Source organism: Tinamus guttatus, unplaced genomic scaffold (assembly GCF_059628265.1).
Source record: "Tinamus guttatus ecotype Peru unplaced genomic scaffold, ASM5962826v1 Tinamus_guttatus_pri_ptg000357l, whole genome shotgun sequence".
NCBI classification, from domain to species: Eukaryota; Metazoa; Chordata; class Aves; order Tinamiformes; family Tinamidae; genus Tinamus; species Tinamus guttatus.
In genome coordinates this window covers 2,205-28,599 of record NW_028288891.1, presented here as the reverse complement: position 1 = coordinate 28,599, position 26,395 = coordinate 2,205, and the positions used below count along the sequence as shown (strand labels likewise).

At 44.1% G+C, this 26,395-nt stretch overlaps 1 protein-coding gene across 1 annotated transcript; it reads left to right on the top strand.

Moving 5' to 3' along the window:
- On the top strand, window positions 1-21,975 carry RNF38 (ring finger protein 38). Its single transcript, XM_088530150.1, has 10 exons — window positions 1-95; window positions 4,000-4,220; window positions 5,926-6,077; window positions 9,393-9,563; window positions 13,170-13,331; window positions 15,049-15,155; window positions 16,062-16,149; window positions 17,264-17,385; window positions 18,469-18,568; window positions 21,913-21,975. The coding sequence occupies exons 1-10, from the start codon at window positions 16-18 to the stop codon at window positions 21,973-21,975; spliced, it is 1,266 nt and encodes a 421-aa protein (XP_088386276.1). The 5' UTR covers window positions 1-15.
- Window positions 21,976-26,395: the final 4,420 nt, after the last annotated feature.

Here is a 26,395-nt window from a genome sequence, read left to right as displayed (position 1 = left end):
GCCCCATCGCCGCCGATGCGACCATGGGAGGTGACGGCAACGAGGCCGCCTGCGGCAGGCGAGCGCTGCCTCACGCCGGCGCGCAGCAGGAGGAGGTAGGCGCCCTGCGCTGCGAGCAGGGGAAATGGGGGTGAAAAGGGAGAAAACATGACTAAAACCCCGCTCCTCATCAGGGTGCCTGAAATGTGCTAGCAGCTCTTTCTGTGCTACCGTAATTTTCACTGTGCTCACACTTAGTCCTTTTCTTCCATAAAAAAAAATTAAATGAAAGAGACGCATTTGGGTAGAGAGGGGAGGTTGGCATAGCCCCACATGTAGTTGGTAAGGGGGGTGTTTCAGATATTGTTAGAAGGGTGTTTTCGTTTTGTTTATTAGCATAAGTTTCATAAAACTCACAAAAGCAATTTTTTTTTTTTTTTAGTTTAGTTGTGGGAGAGTAGAGTTTTTGGATGGTCAGGCTGACCTGGCACATTCATGACAGTAGAGGAAAGCGTAAAAGTACAGATTTCTCCACCACTAAGGCTAATTATCCAAAACACAAGCTTTCACTTGCCTATGCTTGGGCTCAAAAATGTTAAATCACTTAATTCAAGTTAAAGCACGCTGCTCTGTCTGATTCAGAAAAGTATTACAATTTGATTTCTACTAAATTTTAAGGAACTGTGCTTTTTCATGGATGCACAATATTAGGCTTGAGATTAGAAATACAGTTTTGTTTTGTTTTTAAAGTCAATCATGATTATGCTGTGATTGTGAGGTGAGAGACTTAAAAAATATGGGTTTTTTTCCTCCATTAAAAGCCCACAAACCTGGCAGCTTCGAGTCAGTGTCATTCAGAACGGCACAGATCTTCACAAAGCTTTGGTTCAGTGCTGCTCCATGGGGGTATTTTGCCAACAAAATCCATTTTACCCAGAAGTGCTTTGAACCACGATGCCCATAACGTGCTAGATCTAGCAGCTTTGGCTGGCATTCAGCCAGGTTACGGAGGTTTATTTGCAGCTGTTCATTAGAGTCTCCTGCAGAGTAAGCAGACACCTTCCCAGGCTGCAGTGAATCTAGTCAGTCTGGAGATGCTGTGGGAGGAAGGAGGAGAATGGGTTGAGGAGGGGATGGATGTCCATGGCTGTCTTATGTACAGTGTCCTGGCGCCCAAGTGCAGTTATCCCTCACCCAGGCGCAGGTTTACAGCTTGCAAACTGACCATCGTAAAAACACATTTGTCTTTCACAGGAGGGTTTTCGAGTCAGAATCAAAGCTTGATTTCTTAAGATCATTGTGAGTGCATTTGTTAATAATAGTTTACTGGGCATTATGTTTGTGTTTTTGAAGCAAATTTCCTTCTCATCTCAGCTGCTTTGCTTCTGCTCCTGTTTCGGAGTGGTCACAGAGCTCATGAACTCAACTCTTTTGAGATAAAGTGACTCTGAAAGCCACACCCTGGTTGCAAATAGGCTTTCCAACCATTAGGCTTTTAACAGCACAAGGCTCGTCCAAACCCAGCCCCTGAGATGTCTGTAGTGTGGACGTGGTTCTGACCTGACACCATCAGCACCAGGTCCCTCGTTCTATATACCCACCACTATTGGGCTGCAAAGGCTCTGCTCGTGCGGTCGTTTGCATTGCCTTTTTCCTTTGTCTTTTTTCCTTCTTCCTTTTTCTTTTTTTTTTTTTGAGTGTTTTTTATGTGTATTTTTCCACTGCTTGTGTTACTGTTTAGACCGTAACACCTTTATGTAAGGGTTTTTGTGCTGTGCTTAGCACAGCAGTGTCCTCCTTGTATTTGGGTTTTTCAAGTTCATCATAGCAAATATGTATACAGGACTTGAGAAGATAACCTCCTGCTTTCTGATTTGGATTTTGAGAAAGAAGATGCTTTTCGAGTTCAACTATTTGTGCAGATAAACTGTGAAAGCAGAAGCCCACTACAAGCCTACAGGAAGCAGCGAAGGAGGTTTCCTATTTTGTCCTCAGTAGTTGCTGTGAAGAGGGGACTTCTGCCCCATTGCTGTGCCTCACCTCTCCTCTGCTTTTCTTTCCTCCTTACCACAAAGGTAATTCTGAATGTAACAACGTTTGAGAAAGTGGAAGGAAACCACCTTTATTAGAGAAATACCGAGATCAATAACTAACTCATTCACAGTCATTTAGGAAATGTACAGACCTGCATGTCTGGGTGTCCTAAATTCTGCTGAATGACACTTCTTTTTTTTTTTTTCAGTGAACCCTAATCCATTAATTGTAAAAATTAGTCAGAAGTGATTCTTGCTCATAATTTTGGCTCCATGAAAAATGAAAGCTTAACCTTTCAAGAGACGCACGTAAAGTGGTTTTACGAGGATCTACCCTGTCAGGAAGTCAGTGTTGATGCTAATTAGGGAATTTCCTAATTCCTTTTGCAAAGATTGGCCCTGTTATTTGAAACCTTCTTCCGCTTCCTCTACTTCCTCCACTCCTACAAATTTTCCAAACAAGAAAAGTTGCATACAGGGTTTGTTAAAAGCATTTAGACCTTTTCCTTTTTTTTTTTTTTTTGTATCATGGAACAGCAACTTTGAAGATATGACTGTAATATACAGAAAAGGTAAAACATTTTTTGCATTAAATGTTAAACTGCTCTGTGGTTAGAAATCGTGTACACTATTTTAATAACAAAATGTTGAATAGATAAGTAATAGAGGTAAAAGAGGTGGAGGGTGGAACAAAAACTCTGGCAAAGGAGGTTGAGGTTAAGGCAAATGTTTTATTAAAACAGTTGAAATTATAAATTTAGGTTCTCTTGTTTAGTGAAAAACACAGCTTTTGCATTTTTGACGTAATTTGTAAAGAAAAAGGGCGCTCTGATGTTTTTAGAATGCTCTTTTAGACAGTCCTTTGGCCTGCTGTCTGATCGAGTTACTTCCCATTTGTTTCATCCTCATGGAAGGCAGTGATAGCATGAAGACCCTCTGAACTGGGGCAGATAATAGTATCTTGGGACATTCTGTCACATCTTCATGGTAGGAGTAGTGGGTAGTATGCACCCCCTTCCCTGGAGGACTCCTGTGCTGCGCAGCCCAAAAGCTGCGCTCAGCTTGAACAATGTCTAGTTCAAACAGTGGTTTTCCAGTGGGTTTCAAGGACTATGTGGTAACAGGAAGAGTGAGAGTGAAGAATCCTAGGTTTCCTTCCAAAGTCCTTTGCTGCTCCATGAAAACTCCTCGCACAAGGGTGGTTTCTTGGATGTGCTCCATTTCCTGAGGACTGACCCCAAGTTCTGATGCGCAGAACTTACGGCTCGAAGTATTGGCGAGTCTGGTCTGCACAGCATATACATAGTTAAAAAAAGTGACCTCATCACGTCTCACGTCAGTAGGCTGCTTACCTGATGTAGCTGGATGCTCTGGCCTAAATCAATCTACTTGACAGTTTTGCACTATAAAATGGAAATGTTACCAAAATCAGAGCTTCCTGAGACCTTCTGAAGGGAATTCCGTGAAGTACTCCCATACTTACCGAGGATGTGAGAGCTGAACAGGATTGCCTTTGTCTTTAGAGCAGTCTTGGCTTTGTCTGATGTTATGTTATGAGCAGTAAATGTCTTGTGCCTGTCGGGAGCAGGGAGCTCAGGACAGTCTGCACGGTTGCGGGGTTCTCGGCCAGCATAAATGCACCGGAGCCTCTTTAAGTCTCCTCAGGTTTGCCATCTTGACATCTAAGCATTGGCATGGCAACACAAGTGAGGTCTTCCTCATGGGCTCATGTTCATGTAAGTGCCCCTGTTCCTTCCTATGGCATTAAGTTACATTCTGCTAAGCACCCTTACATGGAAATGAGTGTCACTACTAAGGTTTTTAGAAGTTCTGTTGGTAAGAAATTACACTCCAAGCCAATAAAACCATTTCCAGCAGCATTTTGCAGTGTCTGCTTTTTCGTGGTGCTGTATTCTCACATGTTTGCAGTTTCTGAGAACTTTTTGTGGTGTTTGTGTAATCCCCACCCTCTTTGGTGCGTTTCCAGCCCTCCTGCCCGGCGTCAGAGAGCACGGAGGGAGCGCCTGTCACGACACAGCTCCGCCAGCCAGGATGAGAACTTCCACCACATGCCCTACGGGCCGGCAGCAGCAGCGGCAGAGGAGCCGCGGGCCTTCCCCGCGCCCAGCGTGCCCGCGCGCATGCTGCACACCGCCGCCCAGAGCGCCATGCTGCTGGACATCCATGAGCAGGTCGGGCGTTACAGACGTGGTGCATGTTTTGATTGGCATGAGGAGTACCTTCTGTAAAGGTTCTAAGTACCAAAATGCATTATTTTAGGTAGAATCGTGTTGCTTGTAGTGGAACGTCTGCTTAGTTGCAGAACTCGTGACAGCAATTTCTCATCACTGCATCAGCCAGCCTAACTTCAATGAATTCAGACTGAAATGGGGTGAAAACATGAGCTCTCCACTTAGTCCAGAAAATAAAGTTAGATCTCCTCTGAAAGAGGTGCTGACAGAGAGTTCCTCGCAGTGGAGGACCCAGCTACAGCGCAGCCCATGAGGAGATGCTTCTTCTTTCAGCTTCCCATTCGGATGAGCAGTTGTGTTAGGGCAGCATCTTCAAAAGACAAGTTGTGGCCTTGCTTTGTGTGGTAACGTTACACCGTGACAGTGATAAGTCCAGATGAAAACCATGGCACTGCCTTTATCTTCCAGGCACCATCTTGCTTCAGATGTCAGTGTTTCCAAACTCGCTGATGTCTTCCATGGTGGTGGTGTCTATAGGCTAATTCTGGGAAGAAAGAACTATAAGAGGTCAGTTTTTCCCTCTGTATCCTGTAAGAGCCTGAATCGCATCCAGCATTGCACTGGATGTCCAACTTCTGTTGCAAGAAAGTCCCTGATAAACCTCTGACAAATAATCTGCTTTTGTTCCTGAGACAAAGCTAGGTCAAAGTCAGTGTGTCTCCTCAGAGTGAGGCCTGTCGCTTGAGGTTGGGGTTTCAAGCCCAGTGATCCCTGTTCCAGTTTGGGCCAGGTCTGTTGGCTGGTTCAAGAGGTCAGCAGTCTTTCATTTACTTGTTTCCAGCGTTGTAACAAGCTGCGATTGCTCATTCATTGCTCACAGGTGACTTCCCTTTTAGCAAATCATGAAGTAAGAAAGAGGTTTGAAGTAATTACTTCCTATGGATTTATGCTCCTATGACTCTATTTCGTTGCAGATATCATCAGATTTCATAGTTAATGTAAAAAATAAAAAATAAAAAAGCCAGTGTCTACACACATAACACCATCTACTTTTGGTTTCTGATTAAATTCCACAAAATATTGCTAACTATAAATCCATATGCCTGGGTGTCTTTTGTAGTATGTCCACAGACACATAATTTGATGCCGCAGAAACGTTTATATTAGCTCTCTTACCCAGCTTTCCAGCTGTCTTTCTGTTACAGTTAGGTTAAGAGACATCCTGTAAGTGTTGATATGAGCAGGAATCAGAGATTGGCCTCTTTGAAGGAAAGAAAATATCTATAAAGCTACTGTTCTTTAAGATACGGGTTTGTGGCTTATCATTCAATTCATTTTTCTTCCAGAGTTGACTCTTTAACTACTTGTGGGCTTTTAGCTGCTTTATTGGCTTTTAATTATAGCCATCTTATTTTATAAGGACTAACCTCAGGGTGTGTGGGGGCCTCGCTGGTTTGAGATACTACTTGAATGCCAAGGCACCTTGAAGGCTTTAGCCTTTTAAGCTGAGAGGTCTCTCCAGGCCTTGCGCTGTGATCAGAGTAGTATTCCATGGAGAGGAATGTTTGAAGAACAGGAATTACAGGTAGGTGTACTTTGTGAATGTGTTTCTTTTTCTTGTAGGTGAAAGTTAATGTGGTGCGTCCACACCATAACCGTGTGCGGCTGCCGGGAGCTCACGCTGATTAACACCCTGTTCTTACTTCTGCAGATGCCCCCAGTGCCGGTGTCGTACGCGGTGACAACGGTGGCGCCACACGGGATCCCGCTGTGCGCGGGGCAGCCCGTGCCTGCGTGCAGCGCGCCACCCATGCCGGGCTGCTCCGTGGTGCTCAGCGGGCAGCACCTGCCTGTGTGCAGCGCACCGACTCCCGTAAGTGCCGCCCATGGCTATGCCAGCTTCCATCCTGGGAAAACCTGCCTTTCCTGGGGTAAACTGCAGCCGTGTCCAACAGCCTAGGCCTTGGAGATGGCAACTGTGTGGCGCTTCCCTTGCATGCTATGACATCTTAGCCTGATGTGTTTTTTCATTCCAGATAAATGTTGGTTTATGATCTGGTCTCTTATCAGCAAATATCGCGGGCATTTTCAGATGTTTCAAGCTCATGAGGCAACTCACCTAGCAGTTTTACTGAGGAGAGGAGACCTTGCACAGGGATTGATTATATGTGGAGAAGATCAGTCAGAGTCAGCTCCAGAGTCAGCTGTGTTTTGTTTATTTGTTTGTTTGTTGTTCCTGAGAAGTGGTAAGATTGTGAAAAATCAGTAAAAGCTACATTATTTTCTGTTTGCAAATGCTCTCTCAAAATGAGTCAAAGTACTCTTTTTTTAAATGATGTTTTTCTTTGAGACATCAGTAAACTGACTTGAGTGGGAGCTTATCAAATTAATTTGGAAGGATTTGAACTCCTTCTCCATAAGTTTTCACATGTCTCCTGGGAAGTGCTGATTTCCAGTTGCATCCTCGCAGATGGACATCCGGTGGAGATTCCATCAGCAAGTGCTCACAGGCATCAGGAGTCCGGAGGGGAACTGTCCACACAGGAGTGTTCAGCTGTGCAACATGAAGGCTGCAGAACACCCGTGAGGAGCTGCAACTGCTCCTCCATTTCTAGCACAAGTCTGTAATACAATACAAAAGTTATATATGACGCCTGGTAGCTCTTTATAATGCTGGTAGTTATTCCCACTGGGTTAATACCCCAGTTAATACCCCAGACAGTCGCTTATGGGGTGTGCATACATGCACACGTCTTGGCTGCCTGGCTGCTTGCTAGCAGTGTGTGATTGTGCCTTTCCTGTGTTCCTGCTAAGTGTATGTTTGTGACCGAAGGCCATGAACAAACCTGTGTCAGCGGGAAAAACTCTTGATGTGGATTCCTGTTCCGTCATTCACACTGCTGGTACCAGCCTGACCAGCCCTGGTGCAGAAGCTGAGCTGAGGAGGAACATTCATGCTGTCCATGTTCAGGCTGCCAGACGGACCGAAGCACCCAGTGTCTCCCCTTGCCTTCCACAGCAGTCAATGTGTATCCCTGGGGCAGGATGGGAGAGAACGTCTTCTTCTAATTACTATTTCTGTGTGAAGAACAGAGTGTTTCTGCTCCTTGTTGTCGTTCTGTGACAAAGAGTGGCCTCGAACCACGTGCATTGGGAGCAGAGCTGGCACAGCAGCTTCATCAAAGCAAAAGTGCAATATCAGTGCAAGAAACACTAAGCAACAACTTTGAAAGAAGTCTTCTCAAGCTGTATGTTGGGCTCGAAGGAAATCCAAACATCAGATTGTAAGGGCTGATAGTCTCTTGCAGAGACTCTAACTCTGCAGTTTGTAAATATTTCAAAATTCAGCAGTGCAACTTTCCTTTTAACATACACATGAATGAATTTGGGTTAGTTGTATTTAACCAGGCTCATTGAGAGGCTCACTAAGAGAATGGGTGCAGTGGTCGCTGCTCAGAGAACAGACAGTTCTCCAGGATAGAAGTTTCACAACCCCTCTGAGCCCGTGCTCCAGCATTCCACCCCTTCTGTGGTGAAATTCCTTGTTCTGTGTGGCTGGAAATCCCCTGATGGAGCTTGCTCTCTTTGCTGGTTGTCCTTGCTCTGCTTGCTCCCAGAAGAGATCAGTTCTGCACACACCTGCTGAAGACAGATGCTCACATCCTGGCTTAGTCTTCTACTGAAGCTGAATAAACACAGTTGCTTTTTGTGTGCTTTCTATACCAACGTCATCGCTGACGCGGTGGCTTTTCATGCACCCGTTTCAGTCTCAGAGTGTCTTTTTTTAGTACTGGGAAGCCCAAAACTGGGCTCAGATGCAGCCTCACAGGTACCCAGCAGAGGGGAAGGATGACGTTCTAGTTACACTCTTAGTAATGTAGTGCAGTGCGCAGTGGGTCTTGCTGAGTGCACGAGTACATTGCCGTGCCTGTTGTAACATAACAACAGAAAACAAGGGTAATTTGTTTCGGTTTAAATGAACTCTCACTATGATTATTATCTCCTATCATCACATGCAGATGTATGGGGTGTAGAATATAATCTGCTTTTCAACATAATTGATTAAGTGTGTATAAGGTCACTCTGAAGGACCATTGAAATAAGCAATTTTTTGTACTTTGTCATAGCACAGATCATTCCCGAACACTGTGACACTGGACCTGAAAATTCATCTTCAATTGGTTTCAATTTACTGAAATTCAGTTCACTTTATTATGATAAAAATATTGTAATTATTGAAACATTTAGCTTATTTTTTTTTTAAGAAAATGGTGCATTTAAAAAGTACATATAGATCAGATTAATCTTCTGTTGTTTCAGAGCAGGTAAAGATTTATTGTAGGTCATGACCACAGTAAATGAGGTGGTGATTCCACTTTAACTCCATGAATGTGGTTTTAAACTATATCTGTTGTTGCTGTGCGATCATTACAATCTGTATGCTCAGGATGTTGTGTAACGCCTGACTAAGAAGAACAATTGAGAGAGTAGCAGTGGGTCCTGTACATGACTTCACAAAGTTAGGCGTGCTTCACAAGTGGAACGGTAAGGTTTTAGAAACGAAGATGACCATAATAATTATCTTCTGTTCACCTAAGACAAAGGTGGTGCTGGTTGTTTGCCAACTGACAAGTATACTCTTAGGTGCTCCTTTAATGGTCAAAAATGGGAGGGAGCACACCTGAGGACAGCTCAAGGAGCAGGAAAAAGGAAAGGCATTTCTTCTCTTTCCTCCTCTTGCAGAGCCAGAAGAAGAAATTAAGGATATGTCTGCGCCCCCTACACTGCCTTCACCACTCCACTAGTTCAAATTGCTTTTGCATGACAGATTTCAGGGAGGAGAGGGAGGAAAGGCTACTTCCTACAGTAGCTCTTGCTCACAATGCTGCCTTCCCAGCATGAAAGATATCTCGGAGCACTGAACTGAACAGAGCTTGTGAACTGTGTTTCAAAATGTTAGGCAACAGTGGGGGGCAGCAGCTACAAGTCCCTCGACTCCTCTAGAGCTTTAAAATTGCTGCAAAGCCATTGCCTTGGCTTGATACTTAGGAGGTAACGCATGAGAAGGGTAGAATTTACAAGAGTATGGGTATGGTTTTTGTTACTACTCCTTAAAAAAAGTCTATTTTGATTCCAGAAATGTTCATTCCAGCGGCAAAAATGAGTTTTGTTTTCATTTTTGTTTCAGATGCTTCAGGCATGTTCAGTCCAGCACCTACCAGTACCGTATGCAGCATTCCCACCCCTCATTTCTAGCGATCCATTCCTTTTGCACCCTCCTCATCTCTCTCCACATCATCCTCCTCACTTGCCAGCTCCAGGACAGTTTGTTCCTTTCCAAGCACAGCAGGCACGGTCGGTAAGTAATGCTTCTTACCCTCTCACCTTGGAATAGGTTGGGCTGGATGGGCAAATGCTGTATCCCTTTTCCTACCTCACTGAGGAGATAAATGAGTTTTGTTGGAAGGAATCTTTTTTTTTTTTTTTTTTGTGCTGATGCTTTCTAAGCAAACCTGTAACCACCTGTAAAGATAAGGAATTAATAATTTTTAAATTCACTCTAATTCTCCTAGGTTTTCATCAGTGCTGTCAGTGCTGTTTCTCCATAGGCTTGTACGGCAAAGATTTGTGTTTGTTTTACTTTAGTGTTCCTTCAGATGCTGCCTTTCCAGAAAGAGGAGAATCCAGAGGAGACTGTGTAGTGCACCAGTGGTCTTGGAGAAAAGCTTAGCAGGGAAATGTGAAAACACAGAATGTTACTCTCATTATGGGCTCTTACTGCTTTACTTCCAAGTTGCTCTTTAAATGACCAGGGTTTTCCTTGGAACAGTAAAGTATTCTGGCTTCAGGTCTTCCAGAAACCTTCATAAACGAAGAATATCTCCCTTCCTCCTGTTTTTCACTTGTGAAGATTGACTGCTTTAATTTCCGCTGACTGGCTGAAAAGTACATGGCCTAACATTAGAGACCATGAAACCACAGCTTTCAATCTGAGGGGAGAAGTTAGGTTTCTGCCCCACTTCTGTGGCTGTGGGGTTGGTTATCTGTGCGCTCATGTCCACCTGTTTGTCTGTCTTACCAGAACATGCTGGCAGTGCTTGTCCTGCTGCAGGCCAGGGTGCTGCTGGCCTTGGCCTTGAGGCCATGCTGCGGCCTGAGGGCCAGCTTGGCCCCCTAGCACCTCGCTTCTTGTTTGTCTGTGAGGGGTGTTAGGAGAGACAGTGTTGCAAGCCCTGCTGAAGCCAAGGTAGGCAACCTCCACTGCTCCCTGCTCGTCTAGCCCACCGTTCGTCCTTGCACAGAAGGCTGCCAGGTTGGCAAAGGGGGATTGCCCCATGGTGACTCCGCAGTGCCTACACCAGCTCCATGTTCTTGCAGATGACATCCACAATGAGTTGTTCAGTTGTCTTTCCAGGAATAGAGCTGAGGCTGGAGTGGTGCTTAGTTAGTTTCCTGTGTCATCTGTATTGCCCTTTGTAAAGACTGGAGTCACACTGGCTTTCATCCAGTCCTCAGGCACCTCTTCTGATCTCTGGCACCTTTCAGAGGTGAGGGAAAGAGCCCTAGTTCCCTCAGCGCACGTGGGAGCATCCCACTGGGGCCAGGGATTTGTGTGCGAGTCAAGTTTGCCTAAATGATCTCTAAGCCAGTCCTTGACCAAGAGAAATCTCTTTCATTTTCCAGACTCTTTCTTGTTTTCGGAGTCTGAGATCCCAGAGGGCTGGCGTTAGCAGTAAAGACTGAAGCAAAGAATGTGTTTTGTAACTCTGCCTTCTCTGTATCCTTTGTCACGAGGACACTTATCCTATTCAATAGCAGACCTGCATTTTGCCTAATCATCCTTTTGCTGCTGATACATTGGAAGAAGTCATTTTTGTTGTCCTTGACATCCTTTGCCAGATTTGATTCCAGACGGGCCTTAGCTTTCCTCCTCAGATCCCTGCATGCTCTGGCACATTTCTATATTCATCCCAAGTAGCATGTCCATTTCTCCACACCTCTATACTTCATTCTTCTGCTTTGGGATTTTGCCAGGAGCGCTTTGCTCATTCGTGAGGGTCTCCTACCTGCTTTGCTTGACTTCTTACTCATAGGAATGCACTGATCTTGAGTTTGGAGAAAGTGATCCTTGAATATTAACCATCTTTCCTGCTTCTTTTTATGCCCCTAGCCCATGGAATTTTTCCAGACACATTCCTGAGGGGGCCGAAGTTTCCTGCCCTCAAGTCCTGTGTTGAAATCATGCTCACCCTGCTTTCTCCTGGCCGCATCACTGCAGCTAAGGTTGCCCCCAACCTCCACATGCCCAACTGCCCTTCGGTCCAGGGCACAGATCTCCCTGTTGGCTCCTCCACCCCTTGTCCACAGTTACCCTCATGCCCTGCCGGAGCTCCTGGCACTATCTGTGCCAGTCCCTGCTGTCTTTCCAGCAGATAACCACTCGTCTCTGTGCAGCCAGTGCCCATGCCCATGAGGCTGCTTCCAGCTGTCTGTAGAGGGCCCAGGGGACAACATCTTCCTGATCAGGTGGCTTGTGGTGAACACCCATAACAATATCCCCCATGTTTTGGGCCACTCCGTAATCCCCACCCAGAAGCTCCTGGCTCCTCTATTATCCACCCCTAGGTAGAGCCAGTTGCTCTGTCACAACTCCGTCGCCTCACTTTCCTGTGATGCTTTTCCTACACAGAGCCGTCCTTGGCAGCACGCAGGCTATCCGATCTGTGCCCCCATGTCCCTGTAGCTGCCGTGAGATTGTGGCCCTGCGACTGCCCACAGATCTCTTACTCTTCTTGTTTATTCCCTGCGCTGTGTGGGGAATAGCAGAGTGCAGAAAGCTATTTATAAATAGCAGAAAGCTATAAAGTTATAAAAAGCGAATATAAATAGCAGAAATATATAAATAGCAGAAAGTTATTTATAAATTCCTCATAAACTCCAGAAAACAGATAAACCAGGAACCCACCAATTCTTCTGCTTTTGATGGGACCACTGAAGGAGGAAAATGGGGTTAATTTTTGTTTATTATGTAAATGCTGAGTTCTTTCCTAAGAAACTTTTTGATTTCCTGTTGCGTTTTATGGATCATTCTCATTTATGGTTGATGACAATGATCTAGAACTCTTTTCTTCAGCTTAAGAGCTCTTTATTATTGTTATTATTATTATGCAGGTTAGCCATTGATTCCTTGCATATGCTATCTGATAAACTAGATAATAAATGCTTGAGTTCCTGCAGTGGTTTACTTTAAAGACTACTTTACCTGCCCTATCTTGTCAGAGTTGCAGCATCCTTAATGACTGAGAGATATTAGGAGAGAAGATTGAGGCGAGGGTTAGATCCGTGCAGAATTTGGGTGTATTTTGAGGCCCTGACGGATTTATTGCAATTGACTGTCTCACAGGACTAAGCTGGAAACCCGTGCTTCTGAAACCTCTGGACTGTCCTTGGTGGGACAAGCAGCTGCCTCATTATTGAGTATCATGATCCGTTCAGTACCGCTGAAATAGCCATGTCCGCCATCCATGTTACTTGCAAATTATATGGCAAAATCTTATGTCTCTTTTTAGCCGTTGCACTGGCCAGCGAGATAGAAAAAAAAAAAAAAAGTATTTTCTAAAAAGGTCTTTGGATCATTTTTTGCCTTTCACATAGTTTCACAGAGACAGCAGTCTGGCAAGAAAGAGAGCAATATTTGTCCTAAAAAAAAACGCAACACCCAGGAAATTACAGCCCCTCTTGTATCTGTTAGATTACATAAATTCCTAGTCTACAGCTGCAACTATTTGCTGTGGTAGCATTAGTGATGCAGAGTTTTCCTGGTGTTACTGTGTGGAAAAGATAGACCCTGTGACAGTGCAAACACATTGTACTCTGTAAAACTGACCAGAAACTATACAGTGGCAGTTCTTCAGTGGGGGCAATTGCATCTGTATTAATGCAACAAAGCCTGTGTTTCTTTTAGCCACTTCAAAGAATAGAAAATGAAGTAGAGCTACTTGGAGAACATCTTCCTGTAGGAGGTTTCACATACCCTCCCTCAGGCCATCCACCAACATTGCCTCCCTCAGCTCCTCTCCAATTCTTAGCCCATGATCCTATACACCAGGAGGTGTCATTTGGTGTGGTAAGTATTGCCTTCCTCAGTACATTCTCATTCATGCTGAGTTAACATTCTCAATCTTTATTCTGTAGCATATTTTGTTGGAAAGTGGCACTTCTTGCAGTTGGATTTTCGTTAATGACAACAGCTGTGTGCTTTATATTTTCCATAAGTTCATTTTAATTAAGCTAAGGGCAGCTTGCTTAGTGACATCAGTCGATGACTTCTGATCACGCTATTTGTGGTGTGGGCAATAGCAGTTGCTGGGAGATTATTCGTCTGTGTTGCCACACGGTCCAGTACTTGTGCTGCAGAAACTAGTAAGTGTAGTTCAGAAAATGTAGTTTCACTTGGGTTTCTGCTAATTCTTCCTGAAGTGTGTTGAATTTCCACGGGTCAGGAGAGTGCTTTAAAACTACAGTGCTTTAAAAACAATAGTTTTTCGGAGTGTTTGCAAGGAGCCTTAGAATGCCTCTATGCTGCAGATGATGTGGTAGTACAGAGGCCTTAAGGACCTGCGAAAGACTTGACGGAGGAGCCACAAGTCACAGCTAGGTTCTGATTTTTTTGTTTTGTTTTGTTTAGCTGCGTGTTGTCATCTTGACAAATGCTTTTAGTGGCCCATTGTCTCTCAAAAATTTTTATTGAGAAACAAATTTTAGGCTCTGTGGCTTCAAGGATATACAGGTATTTTGCTTTAATCTGTTTGAAATAATGCAGCCTATCTCTGAATGAAATTAAACAGTTGCTGTATAAAGCATAAAGCTCCACATTTTCAAAAAAATTACTGAGTTCAGTGTTAAGCTAGAAGTATGCAGATATTAAAGATTTTGCAGTTCTACAGAGCTTTAGGTGCACTTCAAAACATTCCATAAATTGCTTGTATTCGATTTGTGTGCTTGATAGAGAAATTGCAATTAAGCAATTCTCCTGGCTGGAGATCTTCTTCATTCCAAATTCAGATTTTAAAAGTAAATAGAGAACAAAATACCACTTTTTTGGGTTTGCAGGTTATGCAATGCCTGTGCTCTCCGATGCTTGGTTTCTGGGCTGTACGTGACCGACGGAGGGGCAGAGTAGAGGTATTTTATGAGTCATCCCATGGCCGTTTAAAAAGCAAATCCTCAATCTGCAGTGACTCGAAATGGTTTTCAGCAAAGTTTGGTTGTATTTGCTTTATAATGAAATTATTATGGAATGGTTGCATTTCTGGCTCTCCTTTGTTCAGAGTCTCTAAAGAAGTGAAAACAGGACCTAAAAGTCGTAGACCTAAAAGTGAGAACAGTGCTTTCTAGTGCTTTTGTTTAGAATACAAATTTCACAAAGCAATAAAGTTGATATTTACTGTGTATGGTTTGAGATCTTTCAAGAAAAAGACCATGGTTGTTTTACATTGTGGTTATTTTACTGTGTAAATTTTATGTATGTTTGTGGCTGTCTGTTAATAATGTTTCTGTCGTTAAGTCAGTTTTTTTCAGGTTAATCTTCTGTTTTGTTGAGTTTCTCTGTGTTCCGAAGTCTCAAACATGGGAAGAGAAAAACATGCTAATAAAACACTGGAATGTTTTTCCTTTCAAAAAAAAAGAAACCTTAACATTTTTGAATATGAATTCAATAGCAATATGAATTTCAGCTGTGAAAATCTCCTTAAAAATTGCTACTTTGAATATTTCTGGAAAAATGTGATTCGCATTGAAGCGGATTTCTTTTCTTTTAACTGCACGTGCGTCCTTCCCCGCAGTCCTACCCGCCGTTCCTGCCGCGACGGCTCCCGGGCCGCAGCCGCCTCCGCTCGCAGCCGCCAGCACCGCCACATCCCTACCACCCCAGCCTGCTGCCCTACGTGCTGTAAGTCCCGCGCGCCGCCTCCCTTCCTGTGCCTGGCTCGCAGGGACAGCGTGGTACTCGCCCAGGCTTTGTCACTCGTTGTGGGCACACTGGCTTGTGGTGTCTCCCCGTGCGGTTTCAGCATGAAAATGGCCCCGGCTGCCTTTCATGCAGTAATGCTGTTGGACATTGCATGCGGAGCTCAGACATCACAGTCTGTCTCTCGAGGTCAGAGTGGAGCACAGTAATTTCTGGCAAGTTCATTGAGATGAAGCTTTTAGTGCAATGAGTTTGTTAATCTAGTTCTGCGCGTCCTGTGTTTATCCCATCTTGAGGGGTAAAAATGCTCGTTCACTTAAAAGCAGAAGGATCTCTGTCTTGCCACAGTATCCAAGCAGGTTCTGCTTGACCAACACCACAGTGCGTGGGGAGGCAAGTTTGAGCTTGCCCTCGATGTGGAAGCTGGTCTCTGGTATATCCTGATTATGTTCATGGTGCCTTTGGGGACATCCTGCAGTTTGGCGTTGCAGAGCCAGGTGAATTTAGGGTTCCCTACCTTGTCCCATAGCTTAGGCACTTACATTTAGCATCAGGACCTCTGTTCAGTATTAATATTAGATCCCCATGATATGTGGCCATTGAGAAATTTTGTTTCTGTAATAGTGCTGAGCCTCATTATGAAGAATCAGGTGAGGCATAGCGACAAGCATTCAAATAAAAAGGCAATATAGACAGTACCAAAAAGCATCAGGAATGCCTTTTCTTTCAACTCTTTCCCACGAGATGTTAATTCTTGGCCTCCTGCTTATTGGTTTTACAGTCTTTTTGATTCAAGAGGGACCAGGAAGGTTGCTTTGCCTCAGCTGTGTGTCGTGTGCTGTTCTTTAGCAAGGTGCTGAACGCTGTCGTTGCTTGCTCCCATGGCAGGTCGATGCTCCCAGTGCCACCGGCAGTTGGACCAGCCTGGACAAGCTTTGAGTTGGACGTGGAAGATGGGGAAGTCGAAAACTATGAGGTTGGTCTGGGAACCACAGATACATTTGAGAGACTCAGAGGATTCTCAAAAATGATTTATACTTTTCTTTCAGTCCTGCTTTTGCCCTTGAAATAAAGGTAAAGACTCTGAGGGCAGAATTCAGAAAAACCCATACTTTCAAGTTTTTTGCTTAGTTTTTTTATCAGATTCCACCCTTCTAGGCCAGTGATCATTATATTGAATCAGCTTTATGTTCTGCATACTACTCTTCTCCCGTGGAATTTTAATTATCGTACAGAAGTAAAGCATATACAGAAGAACAAAGCTACGTTTTTGTGCTGTGATGACTTTGCAGAATAGTGTTAACACAGAACAGTAAAATAAATCAAGCTGATTGCTGGTACTACTTTAGTACCTTCACACTCAAAAGGAATCATCAGCTACCCTTCATTTTGCATCTCTTTGCTTTCTATCAAGTTGATACTGATATTTTTCTCAGTATCATCATGAAGCAGCTCAAATCATATACACCATGGAGAGCAGATTCATCACCAGAGGGGCAATTAGTTGTTATGAGTAGTGCATAAAAAATGGGCATGAGATTTTAGCAAAAAAAGGTCTGAGTTTGGTGCCATGTTTCATTTTCCAGAGTTCGGGATAACAGGTCCCTGTCTCTGTTCAGGTGGCTAGTAAAAATCAGACATTGTCCCTTTAAACACTTTGAGGGCCAGACTCCTTGTATATTTTCCTTGGAAATAAATCTGGCAGCAAATTCTCCCCATTAATGTTAATTTCAAAGTTAATTTCACTGTTAATTGCACTGTTAATTGTTAATTGCACTGTTAATTTCAAAGTGCCCTCAGAAGTAAAGGACTAATCAAGGAGCCAGAAGAGTAGTTAAAAAATGTGTAATGGAGGTTTTGAAATCACAGCGAGTACATCTGGAATAACTCAGAGAAGTAGCTGAGCTCCAGAAGGCTTTGCATGCAGCTCGTTCTGTAAGGGGAGAGGCCACATCCTGACTGCTTCCTGACGGAGTGTCTTGCTCTGCTGGGTGGGGTGAAGACGTGTTGCTGTAGAAGCAGCGATTCCGGCTCAACTCCCCATGAGTGATTTTTAAAACGATTTTTTGTACAACCTACATGTCTTGCAGGCACTGCTGAACTTGGCAGAACGTCTGGGAGAGGCCAAACCCCGAGGGCTGACCAAGGCAGATATTGAGCAGCTCCCATCGTACAGGTTCAACCCCAATAACCACCAGTCGGAACAGACCTTGTAAGTACATATCTCAAAGCTGAACAGTTTATGTGACTTTATTATAATTTCTTCCAAATACACACCCACTTAGGCCAAAAATGTATATGGACATACTTTAAAAGCAGTCATGTCTCAGTAAAGATATTTTTTTTCTTAGACAGCTAACCAAATACAATACTGCGCATCCTAACCTTAAAATTTCTATCTTGTCTCACTTCATTTGGAGATGTTCCAATCTAGTAGCTCAGAATTTCAGAAAACTAAGTTAAAGAAAGGTTTCTTTTTAAGTTTAGTTCAGCATATTAGACATTGAGGAGGCATTGTCCACTTGAAATTAAGCCCATGTTAAAATAGCTTCAAGTGTTTACTTTTGAAGTGCTTCTGAAAAACTTTAGTGGTTTAAGGGTGTCTTTTCTAATTCGTAAAAACCTTTAACTTTGAAAGGTCTGCATACCAAGTGGAAAATGCACTGTAGGTGGAAGGATGGCCAAATGACTTACTGCCAAATGCTGTCTTAATATCTATAATTAAGATTTTTTTTTAATCCAGTTACAGTTATCTTCAGCATGGTTTTTAACATAAATAGGGAGAGGGAATCAATTTTGTAATCAAAATGAATTCTGTTTTTTTTTTTGTTTCTTTTAAGTTGACAGCCATTTTGCCTGGAGGAAAAATATTTTTAATAAAACATCAGTGGAAAAAGGGGGTAATTTCTCACTTAAAAAGTGTGTGAACTTACTTTAACCAATTTGTTTTGGGAAATGCTCAACATTACTTACTTTTGACAGGAAGGCAGACCTGAAAGGAAAGTGTTACGGGTTTATCCTGCCAGTGTATACACCAGCATGTGTTTGCTCTGTTGATGAGCTCTGTGCCTTTACTTGCTTTATAGTTTGAAATCACAGCAAGAAGCAGAAAGGCAATTTTCAGTGCACACTGCTACAGTAGAGATTTCCCACCATAAATACTCACTGCAGGAGCTACCACAGGGGTAGACCTGCTACCCCATTGCAGACATAACCTTACGGGCTGATGATGGAATACAAACGTGTTGTTCTTAAAAAGCAGATTTCTTTAAATTTTGCCATCTTATTTTTTTAGGTGTGTAGTGTGCATGTGTGATTTTGAGTCAAGGCAGCTACTTAGAGTCTTGCCCTGTAACCACGAGTTCCATGCCAAGTGTGTCGATAAATGGCTTAAGGTAAAAAATAAATAAAAACAGGGAATTTATTACGCAGTTTGGGGGGGCTGGGGGTTTTATTGGTTTGGGGAGTTTTGGGGGGTAGTGTTGTTATTTTGCTACGGCATATCCTCTTCTGTTCCCTTCTTGCAATACTCAGCCTAGAAAGGCCCGCAGGCCCAAAGCGTTTCCTGCTCCCATTATTTCCTAACACTTTAAATTAGAGGGAATGTTTTTAAAGAAACCTTTAGCATAAGGAGAAGGAGGGCGGGTTTTCGGCTGTTGGATCGTGTTGCTTTCTGTTTCTGCAAAGCAATGCTAACAAGCTCAGGTTTATAGCAACACAGGGAGCTCAAACTGGGGTTTGTCTGAACACAGTGCTTTAACACTGTGTTGCCTGGCCTGCTTAGCAAAACTGGGTGTTGAAACGGAGGTTTTGGGGCATATCAAATGTGTGTGCGCATACGTGTGGATAATGCATGCAAAGTTTGTGTATATATGTGTGCATAGGCGTGCACGCCTATACGTGTGTGTGTGTATGCATACGGGCGCGTGCATATGCATGCATTTATCTACATTATAAATTATACAGCTAGGATTTACCGTGTGGTTATGGGCTTACACATACTCCGTGTGCCAGGCTCTTTCTAAGCAATTTATGAGGAGGGCAAGGAAAAAAAGAGACCTAGAAGCAGGACAGCCCGGCAGGATCAGAGAGTATCAGCAGAAGGGAAGGACAGGTAATGTGATTAAGCAGAAGGTGATAAACAGCATTCTCTGCAAGCGATGTTATGAAGAGCTGGTAATAACAGGGTATCGATTCCTGTTTTGTCTCATTTTTTTTCAATATTTTATTGTATGCAGATTTAGGCTTGTCTGTGTGTAGTCTGTTGTGTAGAGTAACTGAAATCACAGTGATCCTGTTGGGGGAAAAAGAAAAGGGTACAGTTCACAGATTTATGGATAGTTTCTCATATTTTTTTTGAAAAAAAAATGCCAGCCAAAAAAATATTCCCCCATCCTCCAAAAATACCCCCCCAAAACTGACAGCCATCTGTCGAAAGCTGTTGTTTTTTTGTCTTGAGTATTTGCTTATGAATGTATTGCTACAGAGGACATGTATTTTTACATGGGAGAAATCCGCATTAAAGTCCTACACAAAGTGGTAAGTTGATATCTACGGCATTATGTTGACTACCCCGTTTCCAGGAATGATCGTGACGTTTTTCAAGAGTGGGATCCGAGGCAGCCTCCGGGCTACAGTGCCCAGCACAGGCAAGCACAGAGCCTGCAGGTTGTCTCTGGACATCACTCTTCATGTGCAGCGTCTCAGGGCTAGACCGTTGTCCTGCGTTACCCTGGATCCACATAACGTATCTGAAAATCAGCAAGAGGAAGGAAAACGTCTGCTTTTCTTTTAATTCATAAAGTTGCATGTCTCAGGTTGCCCGTGAACCTGAACCAGTGCATTTACATCATGCGTGCAGAGCTACACAATGTCATGTCTTACTGAAATACAGATGATTCTGCTTACAAAGCGGGAAAAAAGTTCCTGGGTAGCTGCATCCAGTCTATTGTAGTTAATGCCCTTACAGTTAAAGCTGGTATTTGCAAACCTGAACATGTTGATAACTGGAAGACATATATATGTGTGTGTGCGCGTGCGTGTATATATGCATTTTTTTTAATACATTCCTTTATGCATTTGACAACTTGCTTCACAAGTCGACAGTGTGACTGCATTTTCAGTGCAGCCATGCGCTCATTTTGCTGGGAAGCGGCTCTCCTGGCCTCACCAGCTCCCCTCTCTGTGCGAGTGCAGGATTTCTCCACCCGCTTCCCTGTTTCTGAGCGCATTCCCGCCTCGTGGAGAAATTTGCAGCAATGGGCGCTTTCCACACCTCGAATCAACGCCGGCGGTGCCATGTTACATGGCCCTCCCGCTGTGCACCAAAGCGTCCCCATGGAGGTCAGGAAGGGGAATGGATCTCTTAAAAACACTAAGAAATCTTAAACAGATTTGATTGTAGTGGCATCTTATTTAAAAAAAAAAAACGGTACTGAAGTTTGCATGGCAAACTTCATTTCGTCCTGGCATAGAGAATTTGTTTCAGTAGTTTCCTATCAGAAATTTTTATTTTAGTAATATATTTGCTGAATGCTCTGTTTCATCCTATAAATGGCAAATGCTGGAGTATTTATCTTGAAAGATACTTGTTCTTTCATCAGTTTGTTTCAGTTGGAAGAATTTGTGTTTTTATTTTTAAAAATGCATTAGCTGAATTATGTGTAGGATAGTACAACTAGAAAATAGAGACCAAGTTGCAGGATTGTCATCATGTAGTTATGAAATCACTAGTGAAAGAGCAAGGAATATTTTTTGAATCGATTCTCCCATCCATACTTCCCCAATTCTGTGAAGAAATAATAGCTATAATTAAACCTGCAAGACAATTGAAACATTAGTAATTGACAGAAAAAAAGAATAAATTTATACTTTAAAATTTATTTCAAATACACTTTTAAATGTGCCCTAAAATATTCTAACCTACATTAGCATAAGATGTTTCCAGTAGTAACAAATGTTCCTTTAACTGGTGCTTGTAGTTTGGGTTGAAAGTAGGTGTCGGTGGTTTCTGAAGCTGGACCAGCTGCTCTGTGATTCTTGATGCGCTTAGTAATATACGAGGGAAAAGTTTGTCTGCCCTAGGGAAGTCGTGAGTTTGGTTGATCCCAAAATGTTGAATTCTGAAGCAGGGGTTTTGAGGCAGGGATGATTTAACCTTCTCCCTTTGCTTTGAGGAAGGAACGTTTTTATCTGCAGCGTGGGCTGTTTGGCTTGAGCCCTTTCTCTGTAAAAACGTAAAATGTTGCAAAATGCGAAGATTCCCATGCTTGGGAAGAGGCATATTTCCTGGGAATGCGCTCCCAGCGGCTCGCAGAGCCTGGGCTCTGGCGTCTCCTGCCTTCCAGGGACTGTGGAAGAGGTGCAGGGGATGTGTCTTTAGGGTGCCATACTCAGGAGCTGAACGGGGAGCTCCTGCTGTGTGTTCCTGAGTGTCGAACACCCATTTAGACAGCCCATCTTCCCCACGTGAGCCTTCTGCTAAAGAGGTCAGATGATGTTAAGGTTTTATTAAAGATTTTACCAAAACCCTTTCTCCCTGGTCTGCTTCTGGCTTTGTCCTATTGCTGCTCCCATTGATGTTTGCAGACAAAATGCCCGTAATTTCTGTCATCATTTTTCCAATCAACCTCTCGAGTGACTCTGTCGTGGTAGCGAACCGCAGCAGGGGAGGGCGCAGGGGCCGTCCCCTGGCCGCGCTGTCCATGGTGCAAACCCTGCTCTGCCTCTCATTCCGCAGGCCAACCGGACGTGCCCCATCTGCCGGGCGGATGCATCAGAGGTGCACCGGGATTCGGAGTGACCACAGGAGCATCCCGGCCCTCCTGCCGCGCAGCGGGGCTGACGCACCTGTTTTGCACTGTGTGACTTAACCGATTATAGAGCTTATAATAGCCAGTCTTCACAGTTATGGGATTGTTATACTAACAGTGTGATTGGAACTCCAAAGACAACTTTTTTTTTTCCCCCCCCTTAACTTTGTGTGTGCACTAACATTCCCTGGTGTTTGTGTGACCATTCCGAGTGTTGCTGCAAGATTACAGTGGATGTGATCTTTTAGCATGTGCTTTTGTATAAAAGAAAAAGGAAAAGAAAAAAAAGGCGGGGGCGGGTAGCTCCAGACCATATAGCAGTCTACCTTACGCAGAGCCTTGGGACGCTCTGCGTGGAGGTGGCAGTGCGAGTGGCACGTGCTGGGGCGAGGCTGTGCGTGTGCGCGGGAGCCCGGATGCCAGTGTGCACCGAGGACGTGCGCGTGTCGTATTAATTATGCTGCAATGTGTAATCCTGTGTGTTATTTAAGCAGTACTAGCACTGGACACTGGTTTCTTTCCTTGTGCTTGCAGTTGCACACTCAGTGCGACAGGTGCAGCACTTACAGACGTTTAGTATTCCCCCCGCCCCCAGCCCCGACATAGCCGCTGGTTCAAAGAGCTTTTTTCCCTGTTGTTGTCCTGACAGCCGCAGCTCTTCCCCTGCCCTGGAGGCTTCCTAGTGCACCAGTAGCGAGGGCATTGATTGCTCACGCACGAGGACCCCTTTTTCTGAAGCATACCTTAACGAAATCTGGATTTCACAACGGCAAATCTATGAGTAATTCTGTGAGTGCCAGGATGCAACATGGCACAAATCAGTGAGCAATATTAGCACTTTGTGTTGGTGACCGCAACACCGATGCCCCTGGTTTTAGTCTTTTTTTCCCGGTGGCTCTCACTTGTGTTCGGCTCGTTCCGGACTTCTGAAGATGCTGCATTTTGGAGCTCCCTTGGCACATTTTGGAGCTCCTTGGCCGCGGGCAGGGCGCCAGGGGAGGTGTTTCTGCAGTAGCCCTCGGCCTTGGCCGAGCACGGCACCCACCAGCCTGCAAACATCGACCTGAATCACTTACATTCTTTGTCATTTACAGGGGAGTTTGTATATGGTTAAAACTACTTGTAAGGGATTACAATTTTATTCCTGCGACTTCCCGAATAAAATAAAATTGTTAGCATTTTCTCAGAGAAGTAGAACTTCTGATTTCTTTGCTGTTGGTGTCATTGCACCATGAAATGGGATGTTTTCTGTTCACTTGCTGAAGGTTTCAGTTGTCCTGGGGTGATGCTTCTTACTTTCCTAGTGTCACAATCTATATAATATGAACAAGAAACAAGAAATTGATTTTCGCAGTAAGGTTTCCAGAGTCATTTGACTTCTTTGGTAGAAAAAGAAAATTGAAGCATCTTCCAGAACAGAAAAAGCACTGAAATGGGAAATAAGCTTCATTCAGTCACCCTCTGGATGATTTTAGTTGTGGTGTTGAAGAAATAAGCTTCATGTCAAACGTTCTGGACTGTTGAGACCTTCGAGATGTCCAAGTAGAGCAGTTAGGCCTCCCCACGCTGCAGTTATTCAGTGGATGCCCCTTTTCTGCATCAGAACATTTTCTCCTGAGGTCAGTGCCACGATTCGGGCTGCAGTAACCCAAGTGGCACAGTTAGCAATATTGCTGTGACTTGCTGCCAGTCTCAGCTTTAAGTTTGTTCTTTATCCTTTCCGATGCTGTTTTCATGCTGCTGGCCCTGCTTGGAAAGCTTTACAGAGCAGTCTCTGCAGGTGGCTCCAGTAAAATAAAAGCACAATTTTGCCGTTGTCCTGGACACTCCTCCTTCTTTTGGTCTTGCAAGTGCTTCTCAGAAACAGTCTGATTTGTTCATAACCGTCAGATAAACTGCAAGATGAAGAAAAACACACCACTACATCAACTTCAAAATACTGGATTTTCCTCTCTCTTAAAGAATGGACTTCACAGCAACGCCAAACAGGTTAAATTGCATATAGTAAAATTTATTTTTTTAACAAAATCATTTTGTTTAAAAATACATATGCCACATATGTCTTACAAGAGCTGGGGTCTTTTTTATAGCTTCAAAGCAAGTTTCTACCTGTACAGATGTTGGCGGTGCAAACACTGCCGTGCTCAGTGTGGATGGGGGAGAGGAGCCTCTCCCTGGCATGGCCGCGTGCGGGGAGCGAGGTCCCTGCGGGCGCTGCAAGATACTGTGCGGCCCCATGCGCAGTGGTGGATCAGGCTGTCCCAGCGCTTCCTGCGGGATCTGGCTCCATGCGCTCCTGTGCCACGTCCCTGGGAACTGCCACAAGGAGCAGGGCCATCTCCCTGGGTATTGAGGCCTACAGATAATTCCAAGCTCTCGTTTTGTAGTTTTCTTTGCAAAAAAAAAAAAGAAAAAAGAAAAAAAAAAAAAAGGAAAAAGCCTTTCATCATACGCCACTTTGTGCAGGCTCTTGAATGTGATTTTTTTACAGCTGTTAACACATCATGTAATACTGGGGATGAGATTCACTTTTTTTAATTTTGTTTTACTTCTGAAAAAATATTTTTGACTGAGTTATCTTTAGGCCTTTATAAAAACTGTGTTTTTCCTTTGGTACATTCAGTTACCTCATTTTGCTACCTGTGTTTCAGATTCTCTGATGATTGTGAAAGCTTTTGGGTTTTGTTGGAATTGTATTTTGTCAAGCGTTTTCTTTAAATCATAATCTATTGTATCATTTAACATGTAGTTTCAAAGGTATTATAAATATCTGTAACCAAATCATTTGAAGGCTTTATAAATTTTTAACAAGATTTGTACATTTTTTATGAGAGTTACTAGTAATGCTTTACTAAGTAGTGCAATGAATTTTTATTTTTAATCCCTGTGCCCACTTTTGGAGTTGAGAGAGTTGTTCAGTAATAAATGTATGATGTTATACTTGCAAAATCCTGTCTTGCTCTTTTCTCTAGAAAGGGGAACTCTGACTGCCTCCATCATTCCACATTTCCGTTCCTTGAGCCCCAGCACTAGCTACTGGCAGAGCAGGGTTGGGAGGGCTCTATAGATTCTTAGCTAAAAGAAAAAAGAAAAAAAAAGGTAACAGCACTACTGTTAGAGACCCTGAAATGGTAGGATTTAACAATGGTTTATTGTCTTGAATAATAGCATGGCATTTTTGAAGGTATAAAGTGGCTGCAATGCCTGGCACTCAAGGCATACCTCAGTGATCAGCTCTCTAAAGACGTCCCTTGCCCTTAAATGAATCAAAAGGAGAATTTTCTTGGCCTGCCGATGTGATGCATTTTGCAGGTGTGAGAATGAATCTCTGAGATGATAGTGCAAAACAGGAACTGCAAGGAATTTTATTAGCCCGGTTTGCACAAGAAACTAGTGGTGAAACAAAAAGAACAGAGCTAACCCTGGAGGCATTTTTCACCAGGAAGGCAGCTGTCAGAAGCCACTGTAGCCGTGCTCACGCATGCGGCTGCTGCATACACCAAGCATGTTTGTGTCTGTGAAGTAATCTATGTCACTCATATTTGTCTTTTGCCCTCTTGCTCCATGTCGTTGTCAAAACAAGGTTCTTTCTTACCCAAGTTTATAGCCTTCTCGGCTCCGGGCCCTCTTCCGCTTGCTGCTGATGGCAGGTGAGACAGACTTACCAGGACCAGGCGCAGACTGCGATGGTGGGATAGGAGGGTGAAGGTGAAAAGTGAAACAGGGCGGGGTGGGGGGGGGGGAGCGTTGCCGTGTGCTCCATGTGATGGGGTAAAATGCTGGCGTGAAGAACACCCCAGCCCTACCTTTCTGCGCAGCGCCTCTGTAGATTCACACTTACAAATACTGTGTCACAGGGAAATTCCTGAGCGAGGGAATCTGCAAATGTGAAATGTTTCCTTCCTGGCAACCTTGTGCTTACACACTGCTCAGAACCCCCGAGAAATGATTTGCAAAGCCGACAACTAGAGCTACTTCAGCACCATGGTGCAAGGTGAGGTGTTCAGCCGAACTGGTCATCATCAGCAAGCCAACATCTTCACCAGGCACCAAAGGGACCTGTGTGAGCGCCAGTATCCATAAAGCCACATCTGTTACACCCCAGTGCCGATGGCTTTGGCCAAGCAACAAGTTCCAGGAGCTACCGCGTCCTTGGGCCACACTGACAAGAAGAGCAGCCCAGGACCTTCCTTCCTGGACCTCTGTACCCTCCACTCGCCTCCCTCTTCCACTGTGTGGAGTGCAACTCTCTTTGCCGGTCCGGGTTTACCACAGTGACTGTCTCGTGTCTTTGTAGCCCTCCTTCCTACAGCGCTGGGCGCGATGCATCCCATGTGGCCTTTGGCTGTGGCGTCTCTCCACACCAGCCTCACAGGTAGCGCCCAGCATGGCCCCGGCGCACTGCCCGCT

What these genes read in the sequence shown, in the direction of transcription:
- RNF38 (XM_088530150.1), top strand. Translation starts at nt 16, where the DNA reads ATGCGACCATGGGAGGTGACGGCAACGAGGCCGCCTGCGGCAGGCGAG. An exon ending in TGTGCAGCGCACCGACTCCC is followed by an intron (nt 6,078 to 9,392) that starts GTAAGTGCCGCC and finishes TTTTTGTTTCAG; the next exon opens with ATGCTTCAGGCATGTTCAGT. An exon ending in CACCAGTCGGAACAGACCTT is followed by an intron (nt 17,386 to 18,468) that starts GTAAGTACATAT and finishes TTATTTTTTTAG; the next exon opens with GTGTGTAGTGTGCATGTGTG.